Source organism: Crassostrea angulata, chromosome 10 (assembly GCF_025612915.1).
Source record: "Crassostrea angulata isolate pt1a10 chromosome 10, ASM2561291v2, whole genome shotgun sequence".
Classification (NCBI taxonomy): Eukaryota; Metazoa; Mollusca; class Bivalvia; order Ostreida; family Ostreidae; genus Magallana; species Magallana angulata.
Window position 1 is genome coordinate 3,680,287 of NC_069120.1, and position 13,969 is coordinate 3,694,255.

At 36.3% G+C, this 13,969-nt stretch overlaps 1 protein-coding gene across 2 annotated transcripts; it reads left to right on the forward strand.

The window, feature by feature from the left end:
- Positions 1–2,292: 2,292 nt before the first annotated feature.
- Positions 2,293–8,747, forward strand: LOC128165014 (uncharacterized). 2 transcript variants are annotated; one of them, XM_052829196.1, is made up of 10 exons: positions 2,293–2,700; positions 3,208–3,369; positions 4,365–4,480; positions 4,786–4,951; positions 5,421–5,522; positions 5,626–5,841; positions 6,377–6,495; positions 6,583–6,664; positions 7,603–7,690; positions 7,782–8,747. In XM_052829196.1, exons 1-10 carry the CDS (start codon positions 2,649–2,651, stop codon positions 8,464–8,466), a joined length of 1,788 nt encoding a protein of 595 aa, XP_052685156.1. In that variant the 5' UTR covers positions 2,293–2,648; the 3' UTR covers positions 8,467–8,747. The 2 variants fall into 2 exon arrangements, with proteins under 2 accessions (XP_052685156.1, XP_052685155.1); XM_052829195.1 differs by having other exon boundaries at positions 2,294–2,700; positions 7,779–8,747.
- Positions 8,748–13,969: the final 5,222 nt, after the last annotated feature.

Sequence of the window (13,969 nt, forward strand, 5' to 3'; positions counted from 1 at the left end):
ACACTATCGTTGGTAACTTAACTGTAACAGAATAAGCACTATAACCGGTAACTGTACTATAACAAAATAAGCATCATACAACCAATAACTGTTCTGTAACAAAATAACCATCGTACAACCAGTAAATTTACTATAACAGATATAGCATTGGACAACCTGTAACTGCATTATGATAGAATAAGCATTGTACAACCAATAACTGTACTGTAAGAATATACAATACCAGTACTATAGTAGAATACACATTGTAAAACCCGTAACTGTACTATAACAGAATAAGCATGATACAAGAGCTCGCTGTTCTTTAACAGAACAAGCGTTGTGCATCTGGTTACTGCTATCAGATTATAAGCATTGTACAACTGGTGACTTAACTATAACAGATATAGCATTCCCAGTAAATTGGAAGAACTTTTGTTCGAACCCTTTGTATATTATATATACAATAAAATATGTTCAAACCAGCATTGTACAACAGGTTACTGTACCGTAACATAGCATAGTCTAACCGGTAATTGTACTGTAATAGAATAATCATTATTTAATCTGTAACTGTACTCTAACAGATTAAGCATCGTACAACCGGTAACTGTGTTGTAATAAAATAATCATTGTTCAACCTGTAACTGTACTCTAACAGATTAGGCACCGTACAGCCGTTAACTGCACTACATGTATAACAGAATAAGCGGTAACGAGATAAGCATTGTGCAACCAGTGATGTACAATAAAAGAACAAGCACTGTATAACCGGAAACTACTGTAATAGAATAAGCCATGTACAGAAAGTCATTCCAAATGGTACCTATAGGTAACGATTTGGTCTTGTAATTTACTTTGGGCCAATTTAATTAATACAACGACGTTGGCCAATATACACTTTTGTTAAGTAGAGTACGGATAGGAAGCCATTGGCTTGAATAGATGAGGATGGTTTATATTGCATTTTTTCTCGTGAAAGTCCCTACCAAACAATGGGGGGGGGGGGGTCCAGTATAATGAATCTATAAAAATTTAACATAAGGCAACAACCAAATCAAAGCCACCACAACAGTTGGGACTGGGAGAATAGGAATGCTGTAACGGTTAGGTGTAACAAAACACACCTCCATTGTAAGAAGTTTTAAGAATCAAATTCAGTCAAAGCAGAACCTAATGGTGTGGTTTACATTTGTTTTGTCTGAAAAGAAGTTCATGTATTGGGTTTCAGTTTGATGTGGGCGAAAACTGGGATTGAGTTACAGCAATCTTTTGATTCAAATTAAAGTCAAAAGTACGAATGATTTACCTCTTCGCGGAAAAGATGATCATACCACAGGCAGTTATATTCGGTAAAGTAAGGCTAACTAGGTTGCCATACTTTAAGTGTGATGCTAGTCGAAAAATCGATGTGTTTATGTAATATGTGAAGAAAACCCATAAAAGTTTTAGCTTTAAAATATGAAATTTTGAAAAAAGTTTTACAGAGGTCATTTGTTTTTCTTAGGGAGTAAGAAGGATAAAAAATCTTCATGGATATTCAGACTTTTAGTTACTTGTAATATCAATGGTGACATTTATCTGTATAAAACAAATTATATCTGTCCATGTGTGACTATGACTTTTGTGAATGTTTACCGATTGGAAGGCAGACATTTTTATTTCTGATGACCGATTTTTTACATGCTCCCAAAAAAGTGGGGGGGGGGGGGGGGGGTGGGGGGTGGTGCAAATCCAAGATAATTCAATTTTTTATATGTTAATTTGAGAAAATTCGTTGCTGCGAGAAAAAGGGGCGGGGTAGGCTGTCCCCCCTGAGTTATGTGCCTGTATTTAAAAACTTGTGTGGACCTGATGTTCACCACACAGCATGTACTTAACCCAAGATATTTTTAGTTAGGTAACAATGGACGACAATTGAGACCATATAAGGTGTATAAAAACAGACCAGAGACAATTTTCTGAATCATCTGGGTTTATGATAAACCACGAGACCAACAGCCAAACAGTAAACAGGCCCATCAAGGCGTTGTAGCAACACGGCGACACAAGCGGCCAAACCACACTCTTCATCGGACATTCTCTCTTATCAATTAACTGCAGAAAACGTTTTTTAATGCTATTTGATTCAAACAATCTGTAGAAAAGCAACTACATGTATATCTATCTATCGTCATTTTGCAACCTCCTTAACCCTACTCATCTTGTTTCAAACGTTTTGAAATATATATTCTTTTTAAAAGTTATGTAGAATTTAAAGCAGAAGAATGTAAATTCTAAATCGGCGTCTTGAAATTACTCAATGTGGCATTTAACTGTCGTTTAACTTGTGAAGGATGGTATGAGGAACACACAACACTATCAGTGATGTCATTTACGTGATAGCTCCGTTAATATCGAACAACGAGGCTTTCAATATCTGTAAACTTCCTGACAGGTATTTCTACAGCAATACAAATGTGGCGACTTCACGAACACCGACAAAAGACCCAGCCCCAAACTCTCCCTGGTGTACATGTGCAGTAGGTATTCACATCGCCGCTGTTGTGTTGTAACGAGCTGTTGAATTTTAAACTGAGAGCAGGAGAGTTTTACCCGTACACGGAAGTAGAAACAGACCGGTTCTCCGAGGAACGCCTTTGTGTCTGACCAGACCCCCAAGGAGAGATATGGCAAAAGGGGTCATAGTGACCCTCCTCCTGTTGGTAGTTGTCAACAAAGGTAAATAAAGTAATAAAATGTATATCTTAACTTCTATATTATATAAGGGTCTCCTTTATATTTTAATCAACATGTATTATACGTTGTGTTAAATCATCCGTGACCATGTACACATTGTGCATTGTGCAGCTGGTGCATTTTCAATCAGACATGGACGGTGTTTTAAAACTTCAATCTTTTCTCTCAAACTATGAATGATATTATTATCAGCGTGAGGAAGAGATGAATCTGTGATAATATGGAAAACAAAGAGATTAGAGTAATTCTCTTTACACAAACTTTCTGCCAAATGGGTACCCTTGTTGGCCAAACTGTTTACAGACCGGAGTGTAAAAATATTGATTTAAGGCAGAAATCGCGTCTTAATTATGTATATGCAATGCCAATGTGTCTGCCTTTGTTAAGAGTCATAGAGCCCCTTCTGGAGAGAGATGGACTCTCTAGTCCTAACAAGCTTACTTCTGTGTATACATATTACCCCTAGCTATGGCTGGTCTTCTGTTGAAGGGGAGGATCTTATAACCTCAACTGAACAGCTAACCTGGACGGAGGCACTCACGTTCTGCAGGAACCGTAACTCTAGCCTGATCCCGGGGACCAGGGCGGGCTTTCCTATTCCCCACTGGACGGGATACCACCACCGGCTCTCCGACTGGATCCACGTCCTGGGTAAGACTCAGCTGTTGGTGCCATGACAGTTTGTAGACTAAACTTATAGGTATTGGTTAAACAATGGTTAGTAGACTCAATTAGAACTATTGGTACTTTGACAAAACGGTTAGTAGACTCAGTTGGAACTATTAGTGCGTTAAAGCAATGCATTAGTAAACTGGACATGGAGCTACAGTTGCAGTAACACAATGATAAGCAGACACGACTTTAAGCTATCGTTGCATAAACACGATAGCAGACTCAACCTAGGCTATTGCTGCCATAACAAAAATTGGTGCTTTATCACAATAGTTAGCAGAATCAACTTAATTAGAACCATTGGTGCTTTAGCAAAATAGTTATCAGACTCAACTTAAAACTATTTGTGCTTTAACACAACAGTTAGCAAACTCAACTTGGAATAAGAACCATTTTAACAAGAGCTTGGACTTTGGGTTGTTGTGTCAAACAGCAATGTGACGTAGGCCTGTCTGTTTCATTGCTGGCCACTCAGCCATTGCTCTTTGAAATCAACCAGATTTGTCTGTCTTTTGAGCTTAGACTACGCAATCGGTGCTTATTTTGCTTGAAACCACGTCATTTTAACTTGTTTTGACGAAAGAAATAGATTGCTACGTCCAGCCGAAAGTCCAAGGTCTTCTTAAAATGGTTCTAAAAGTGCCAAATCACAATGCATGTACTAGAAGTTATTTAGCAGACTAAAGTAAGAACTTTTGGTGCCAAAACACAACAATTAGTATATATCATATGATTTTCTTTCTCATTAGACAGTTAAAAAAATTAAGATGGCACAAATGTTAAAACCAGTTTATCTAAAAAAAAACCAGTGAGCTTTTATCAGGGAATGACGAGCGTATAACCAACTTTGAGCTGCTTCAAGCTGTCTCATTGTGTGTCGAAGATGCAGTAAAGTGTATTCAATTAGATCGAGATCTGTGGCGGATTTACTTAGCGCCTGTTTCTGATACCGTTGAGTGTTGCGCGTCTTGCAGGTTGTTATGACGACCAGGATATACGTGACCTTGAGGTTCCGCCCTCATACACACTGGACAGGGGCTCGGTGGGCCTCTGTCAGGAAAGGTGTGGGTACAGGAGCTTTGCCTTACAGGTAATGTAGTGAAGTAGGACAATACACGTTTCGTAAGATAAGTCTTTACTGTACATCATAGTAATCATTTATTTTTTTCTATCTATTTTGATTTTAACTTTCTTATCTCGTACTAATCGTTTATATTTGGTTCCACTAAAGTAAGGGCTACTACTGCGCTGCAATATTTAATAACAACATGGACGTTTTCTAATTCAGACTCGTCCAATCTTTTATAATTTTATCTAAGTGTCTAATTAATGGCTGTTTATTTCCCAATTATCTTTCAATAATTGCCATTACTCATTATGTATGCTCTCCTCCAGGGCACCACATGCCTGTGTTTGAGGGAGTCTCCAAATATTGAGGGCGTGTCCCCTTCTCGCTGTGACCGGAACTGCTCTGCTGACGATGATAGTCACGTGAACGACTGCGGAGGAAGCGACACCTTCAACGTTTACAGAGTCACACCCAGAGAGCAGTTCCAGAGCGGTAAGGTTCTACATATTCTAGTGTTATATAATGTGTTTTAAATCATTGGCTGTTTATATTAATATCATTAATCATATTTAATGAATCATATAAATTTCAGATTTCCCTCGAAATTTTCTTTCTTAGGGTTGTTCTCGGTTTGTGTATCTTTTTTTTGATTTAACATAATTGTTAAGTATTGTTAGTTTACTGTGATTATAGAAAGTCACGTGACGTAGAGGGAAGTTTCAAATTATTTTATTTAGGATTGCAAATGAATGCTAGTACATATGATAAACGTTGTTGGATTGAAGTTTTTACTGTGTTTTATGTAAGATGTTAAATAGCAGTGTTAGTCCCGAAAATTACCTTGGTTTTATTTAAATAATGAGGGCCAGAGAAGCAGAAGTACGACGCTATTAGCTGGTTGTGTATTTATAGTTTTATTCTCTTTTGAATTGTCATTTATACATTTTCAATTTGTATACAGAGGTCACGGTGAACTGCCTGGTGTTGGGATGTTACGAGCAATGGAGTCAGATCCACACGGACAACTGTACCGAGGATCTCGGTCGTATCTGCCAGTCCGAAGGTAGAAAAGGAGAGAGAGAGAGAGAGAGAGAGAGAGAGAGAGAGAGAGAGAGAGAGAGAGAGAGATTAACATATGTTAGTATTCAGGCATTTATTTCTTGCAGCAAGTACAAATAAATCGCTTGCTCCGGATGAAAAGAATTTTAAATCTTGGAGCGAGACGTATGTAGAGTGCAGGGACAGAATGGGCTACATGTACGGGAACATCAGTCTGAGTGAGGACTCGGGGAAACTGTGTAGGCGGCTGTACGACATCCGGAGTAACACACCGGAGACCTGGCTGGGGGTGGCCAGACAGGTGTTCCTCACCACCGACAGAGGTCAGGTCTTTAGTCTATATACAAAGTCTGTAAAACATTGTAAAAAAACAAATTCATTAAGTATTTTTAGGGTCTTTCAGAGTCTGAAACAGAGATGCTTATACAGGGTATATATTATATTAGAGACAAAGCATGGCAAATTGAAGCTGATAAATCCTGCAATGGTAGTAAAACTTTGCAAGATTGCATGAGACACTTTGAGCAACAGTCTCGTGGTCGCGAAACACACGCATAGACACGCTCAGACAGCTTCGATTCATCTTACGACCTTTTGAAAATCGTGCATCACTCTTACGAGTACAAAAAATGTTGTAAGACGTTCGTTCATGCGTTGCATTGCGATCGCATTAGACTTGATGCGACCACTAAAACGCATGCAACGAATACGAGACATAGTGCAACGTACGCGAGAGCTCATACGAAGCTAAAACATTCCGATCGCAAATTGTTGTGCTCGTGCGCCAAATTGGGAAAGGGCCTTAAAAGAGAATTTAATATACTAAGAATTCATTTGATAATTTTGACTTTTTTTCAGGAAGAGACTCATTCGGATACTTGTTGGATTGCAGTATTTGTTTTGAGCAGTCGGCGGGATGTTTGTATGTTACAGAGTGTAGTAGTACCTCACGGAAAGCAACAGCAGTGTGTGGAAATGTAGGTAAACAATGTGTATAATTACATTATTAAAAACAGTTTTATATTGAACAAGGTTAATAACTGATGGAGTTTGTTTTATTCAAGACTGACCATCTGTCTGTACCTGTAGTGACATCAACCACATCAGAGACACCCACACAGACCCCGGCTCCAAAAACAGGCGACGGTAAGGGAATGTTCCATTGTTACCTTATATATAGATAGATAGATAGATGGATAGATAGATAGATAGATAGATAGATAGATAGATAGATATATATATATATATATATATATATATATATATATATATATATATATATATATATATATATATATATATATATATATATATATATATATATATATATATCCCAAATAGCCAACCTAATGACACACTAAATGGAGACGGTATGGCTACTATATATAGTAAGCCTAATGACACACACTGAATGGAGACGGTAAGAACTACATGTATATGTATTACAACAAAGATTTGTGAAATGCACAAACAAGGAACAGTTTAAAGATGCTTTAACAGCTACTCAAACTTGAACCCACACAGACATGGGTGGAAAGTGACGCTACAGTTACTTAGAGATGCTTGCTACAGTTGTTAAACAGAGGCTTGTTACAGTTGCTAAGAGACACATGCTACAGTTTGTGAAACACACTCAAAGAAAGAACGGACAGAAAATTCCTCTACCGCTACACCAAATTGAAACACACAGGCATGGAATGGCATGGAGTTGGATGGATCAGCGGTTTTTCTCCGGCATTGCTTTACAGAGAGCAATCGGTAATGCCTTTATTTTCATAAAAAGATAAAAAGCAAACCATAAAGAAGGAAATCGAAGCTTCTGTGTTTTTTTTCAATCAAGGAATAGGTGAGCTTCTGTTTCTCCATAAAAGGTGATGATTAAAGGATGTTTGTGGAATACCATTAATTAACTGTTCATGTGCGCTCAAATTGGTACCAAATTATCGGGTATTTACGAAAGTTTCAAAATATGTGATATGCTCGTACCCATTATTTGATAAGTTAGTACTGCCTTTGAGGCAAAACTTATTTTTAAAAGCTAAATGAAATATCATTTTATAGAGTCTATTCGTGTTTGCTTTCAGATGATAATTCAGGTCAAATTGTTGCAATAGTTGTTCCTGTCCTGATTTTGGTGGCTCTGTTCGCTGGTATTGGTATTTTCGTCATCAGGTAAGGTTTGACATTACAATGTGCTTCGTCTTGATTTCTGCAAACAATTACTTATATATTCTGATGTTTAACTTTCATTGTTTATAAGAAGACGTAGAAAGAATTCTGATATTCCTGATGGTAACACTGCAAAAAAGTACAACAGTAACATTTTATATGAGATCAACCAGAGCAAAGGGCCTCAAATACCATTCACAGTGACCGAAAAACCCAAAAACTTTGAAAATCGCCGTAGTAGCGAAACAAAAGACCAACACATTTATCACGAAATAGAATCTAAAGAGGACAAGTTAGTAATGTCCGAACCAGTCGACAGAATCCCTCCCGGTGTCGAGTCAAAAGAAGTTAATGGTCTCACTGAGAAGGAAGCTCACACACGGCATACTGTGAATGAGAAGACAGTGACTGCATCGCAGAAATCCCAGGGCGGGACCGAGTCAACAAAAAGCACTGTATTAAGTTCTGATGACGACAACAAACAGCCAACCGTAACGACACCGGAAAGAGGGGACGGACCGGAAGTGAAACAGAATACTGACAGTCTCGATGTTGTCAAAGATGACGATAAACAGGAGGCAGATGATCATATTATGCGTCAACCGTATACAAAGAAAATAGAAGACACTCTCAAGACAACAGAGAACACAGGAATAAACTTACCGGTATACCACAATGAAACAGAATCAAAGCCCACTCCTTCAAATGATGCGAGACCCCCAGCCGAGAAACCCGTAAACAAGAAAAATGTTTCTGTTATACAAGTCCGCAAATTCTAAAGCACTAGTACTCTCTAGGCTAGCCACGGGATTTTGGCCCATTCGGTTCCCGGACAAAAAGATGAATTCAAAGCTTCACTGCTTCCTTAGCATAATATATGTACAGTACTTTGCTTTTGTGTTCTACTCTTACCCAATATTCAAGATTGTTGTGGATACTTTTTATCAGATCCCGAATTTATCAGACGTTGTGTAAATGTATTTAATGTATTTTTAAAAATGTGAATATACATGTACATGTAGAAATTGCATTATATTTTTAATTAAAGCAATATATTTTATTGGAGAATACAGCATCGAATGTTCAACTTTTCCTATTTTGACCGAGGAAAGGCTGAGGAGTAATACCAGACCAACTATAAAATCATCTCTTAGATCTTTTTGTTATACTTTCATGTTAAATACTGAAATCTGATTGGTTAAGACGCAGTTAATAATATTTACTATTACCCTCAGCGTTAGCAACGCACTTGGCAACGGGTAACATTAAAAAATGTTACATGCGCGAAAATTATGCGCGTACGGTTCGCTGTAGAATTCACGTTATTCCTATATAAAAGCAGTAAAATTTTCTTAAAAATTTTAAAAAAGACATTCAGTATAACAAAATAAATAGTGCCTGTTTGGGAGGATAACAGTTGAAATTGACACCCCTCGAAAACCATTGTCAACCTCCGCTTCGCGTCGGTTGACAATGGTTTTCTCGGGGTGTCAATTTCAACTGTTACCCTCCCAAACAGGCACTATTTATATAATAGTACCTCATTTGAAAAGCGATTTCAACTTTGAAAGACCAATATAAGCTCCAAATATTGTTTGTTAACAGAAATGTTTTGAATGCAACTAAACACTTTTAAAAGCTTAGATTTTGCTTTTAATTAATGTACATGTATTATAAAATATATCAAATAAAACATACCAAGAAGACTCGAGTATACATTTATCATATAAATGAAAAAAAAATCATGTGGAAATAATGTAAAAAGAAATATTTGTTAAATAATTATAAGCTAACATTTCAGAGACTAATGCTAATTTCGATCCGATCTCGATTGAAATGTTACAGGGCAGCGATGAAGATCTTGGTGAAAAAGTAAAATTCGAAATATACATCATTATTAAATGTAAAAATTTCAGGTTATTAATCATATACATCCATATAGGAGCCTGTCTATTCTATATATACGATTTCTATATATCGTTAAAAAAGGGGGGGGGGGGGGGGATTAAAAACCCAAAAATCAAACATACTGTAGGTAAAAGCAATATTGAAAATTAATGCTTATACTAGTATTTATCTTTCCATTATGCAACTTTACTCCTTTTTATCTCACTAAAGAACCAACCCTAAAATATTTTTTTGCAAGGCGCGCAACTCAGAAAGGGCAGGCGAAAGGTTGTAAGTATTTTCCTGATGTGCTAGAAAAAGGGTCTGACAATTCAAATAGAGGCTGGCATTGGCTGGGTGGATCCAGGGGAGGGGGTCTAGGGTCGGAACCTTTCCCTTTTTCTGGAGTATGAATTGAACATTTTTAATGCTTATTTAAAGGTAATATTTCCTATCTACAACCTAAATACTATAATTATCTTTTAAAAAATGCTTTAAAACATTGGTTATTTAAAGGTGGACTGGAATTATTTCGTATGAGAAATGTATAAGTACAAGCATTCGTTTTACTTATGCCTTAATGCAGTGCACTCTGATGTTGACATAGATAGTGACGACATAAATGTTTGTTAAATCTTACTGATTTATTGATTTTTATCGGTTGGACACCCCCCCCCCTTTCCATATTGCTGGACCCGTCTCTGACTCACACATTTTTTTTAACGTCTCCGATCCTCAGCAATGTTGGATAACTCTTAATTTTCCAGAATAGTTTTATTCGTACTTTAAATCTACCTTTTATATTGACAAACTTAATTAATAGTCTTATCTATTCTTACAAAAATGACAAACAAATATATATTTGCCGACTAGCCCAGAATGCATACGGGGGAGCCGGGAGTTTATTTTTAAGCTGAACAATACAAAAATGTATCATGTACATAAAATGATATATAAAAAGCACTGCCTCACCCCTTTTTTAAACAAAATTTGATCCTTTCATCGACGACGTGACCGGCCAGAAAAAACCCCAAAATAGAACAAGAGGCCCATGGGGCCACATCGCTCACCTGAGCAACAATGGGCGTTCAAAAGATATTGTGCCATATGGTCCCTCGGTAGAATAACAAAAAATAAATATTGTCAAGTATTCGAATTTTACACTTATTTTTGCATACACGTAATCTTTGACATTGTACCTTCATGAAATACTATTTTTTACCAGAATAAGAAAATCCTATGCAAGATATAAAACTAAACATTTGGTAGGGGTACACTGTTAAGTTGTTAACTTCCAATTCCCTATATTTTCGTTCTGCCCCCCCCCCCCCCCCCCACTTTGTAAAGCGATCAAAATATACGAGAGCATATAGGTACATTTTTTTCATCAACTACTTACTAGTTATTGCATTTTTTTTAAAAAATATAATAGTTATTGTATTTTATTTAAAAAATCCTACATGTATAGATGTGAAGAAGAAAATTGTACCTCAATGTGCTCAATTCCTCAAATTAAAAACATTCAAAAATTTAATTTGTCTTCTCCATTATAATTAAATGACTGTTATTTACCTTGCGTACAAACCAGGATAATTTTCCGCTGTAATATTTTCTTAGGAATAGCGATAATTACTTTATCCCCGCAACAGAAATGTGTCAGAACTATAGAAACTGTTTTAAAAGATGTCGTTTTTATTTACTCGTGTCTGAAAAACTATCAAAATTGATGTAGATTTCACGTTATTTATTGTATAAAGAGGGGGCCCCAGAGAGTAGGTACCGGTATATACAGAATATCATTCTTTTATTTTGTTTGTACAAGTATTTAACATACTCTAATTCATATAGAATTTCTAATGTTCAACCAAAATTTCAGCGTCAATCGTAGAATTATAAGCAAGATACAGAGCTCAAAATTTTGCTAGGTTTGAGTCATATTTTGTTCACTTGAGTTTATTACATTCAGCTTAAGATTTTTAACTTGGTATTTCCTATTCAGCATTTAAAATGGGAAAAACGAATGGCCTAAGATTTTTAATTCTTTTATTCACTCAAGACCAGTTCACTGGTATTTGAGGTTCAAAATCAGTTTATACAAATGTACACAAAGAGTCAAGGATCACATGTACAGTAGGAGTAATAATGACGAAAAAAGGTTAAGTTTAAAATACATTAAGTTGTTAAAGTTGGTTTCTGGAAGAACGGACTTTGAAAATTTTCTTAATAAATATTGATAAATTTATTACTTTTTTAATGTTTAGTTTTTAAGATTAGTAAATAGAAATTGTAAACAATTAAACACAAGAAACATACACTATAACAAATAAAGAACACAATTTATTTTTTCGAAATGAATCATATATATACATGTATATACCTACATATTTCCGTCAGCGATATCAAACTCTATTTAAACTGAATAAACTCGAGAAAATGCCGAGCATCTCAACAAAACCTATTGCATTAATCTACCATTACGCTAAAGATAATGCCAAATTACCGATAGAATGAATTGTATTTCAGTACTTTTTTGATACATCAGATCTTGCTTAATTTGCGCAGGTAAACAGTTAACTGTTTGATTTACCGAAGTCTCTGTTTGATTTGATACGTAAAAATCACGAAATACAGACGATAGTTCCCAGGTTTCAAAGCATAAATAATGAAAACGAAACGAAAATCAGAACAAGCTAACACCAACGTCATGTTTGAAAACTGGCAACGCATTCAAATATTTAGCCTCAATTTACTTCACAAAATCGGCACCAATATATTTTGCATATTTCAAAAATTTCCCTTCATACGCGAACTGTTGCATAACAAGCAAAATTCATCATAGTCAGATCGACCCTTTTTCGTATAATGTCATGGCTGCTTTAAACAAAGAACCTCGTTTTAGAAGTATGGAATACGAGTCTTGGTAAAATGGGTATGCAAACCCGGGTCGTGGCAAAATAAAAGCCGGGGCAGATCGGCAATCGTCAATTCCAAATACGCATTATTTTGCAGCAATATTTACAGCGAATACAAATATACTGGTCCATCAAATATCCTGAAATTTTAATGAGATTGGCAGATTAATAACTGCCAATCTTTTGTTTTGCCCAGGCCAAGTCTTGCCTACCCATTTTACCGGATGCCAAAGCTGAAACACGCCTTTCCTTTATTATTATTTTCGTAATAACTCAGATTTGAAACAGAATTAGACCTTAATTTTTGCAATTTATATTTTCCTTCCCATAAGGATAATTTATGCTAAACTACGTTGAATTGGAATCAGTAGTTCTTGAGAAGAAGATTTTTAAGAATGCAACCCCCCCCTTTTTCTACAGTTTCAAGGTTTTCTCCGCTTTGAATACAGATCGGACTTTTATTTCTGCAATTTATATTCGCCCTCCCATAAGGATCCTTTGTGCCAAATTTGATTGAAATTGGATAAGCGGTTTTAGAGAAGAAGTTTAAAATGTAAAAGTTTACAGACGGACGGACGGACTGACGGACGACGGACAAATTGTGATCAGAATAGCTCACTTGAGCTTTCAGCTCAGGTGAGCTAAAAACTATTAAATAGAAAAATCTCTGGAAACCTGTGTCCCAAACCATGTCCAAATCGCAAATGCGCGCCATCTCCAAGGTAGTGCAGGGACTTTGCGACAAAAGTATGAAAATTCTAAACTTCTAAAGTAAGTTTAATAAAAAATAAAAACTTTATTGATGAAAATTTGATGCGTCTTTGTCAGGAGACGGGCTAGAACTGATTTCTCGTGCTAATCGAATACCAATCATACACTCGTCACCACGTGACTCGTAACTATGAATTTCATTGGATACAATTTTCTACTCGAATCAACAAGACAAATATTTTCCGCTAATCTCTGTACCGCGGAAAATATTAATTGCGCAAATGCTTGGCTCAGTGGCTCCACGGAGACCTACTACCTATTGGTTAAGGTGTTCGAGCCACCGGTGCACCGGTGCATGTACAACCGTTTTTTTTGGGTGTTTTTTTTTTACTAATTTGATCTCAACTTGTATAAGTTATTTATTCCATTATATTTACATCTACCAAGCATAATTTCATCTATTTCTTACGGAAACTTATAGCTAATTCATAGCTCTATAGAAACAGCCCGACTGAAATATACACGCCCTATTTATCGATTGGTCGAAATCTACAGCGGCTGAAAGTGACAGGACTGAAATTGACACGCCCTGTTTATCGATTGGACTAAACCTACAGCGACCTTAGTAAAATCCCGGACTGCACGAAATAATCATGACGATGCCAGACTCAAAGTCTCACAGGAGACGATTTGGCTGTTTCTTTTAGCTAACGTTCTTTTGTACATTAACAGTAATTTAGTGAATTTTACTAACTTTTCATAATCAAATTAT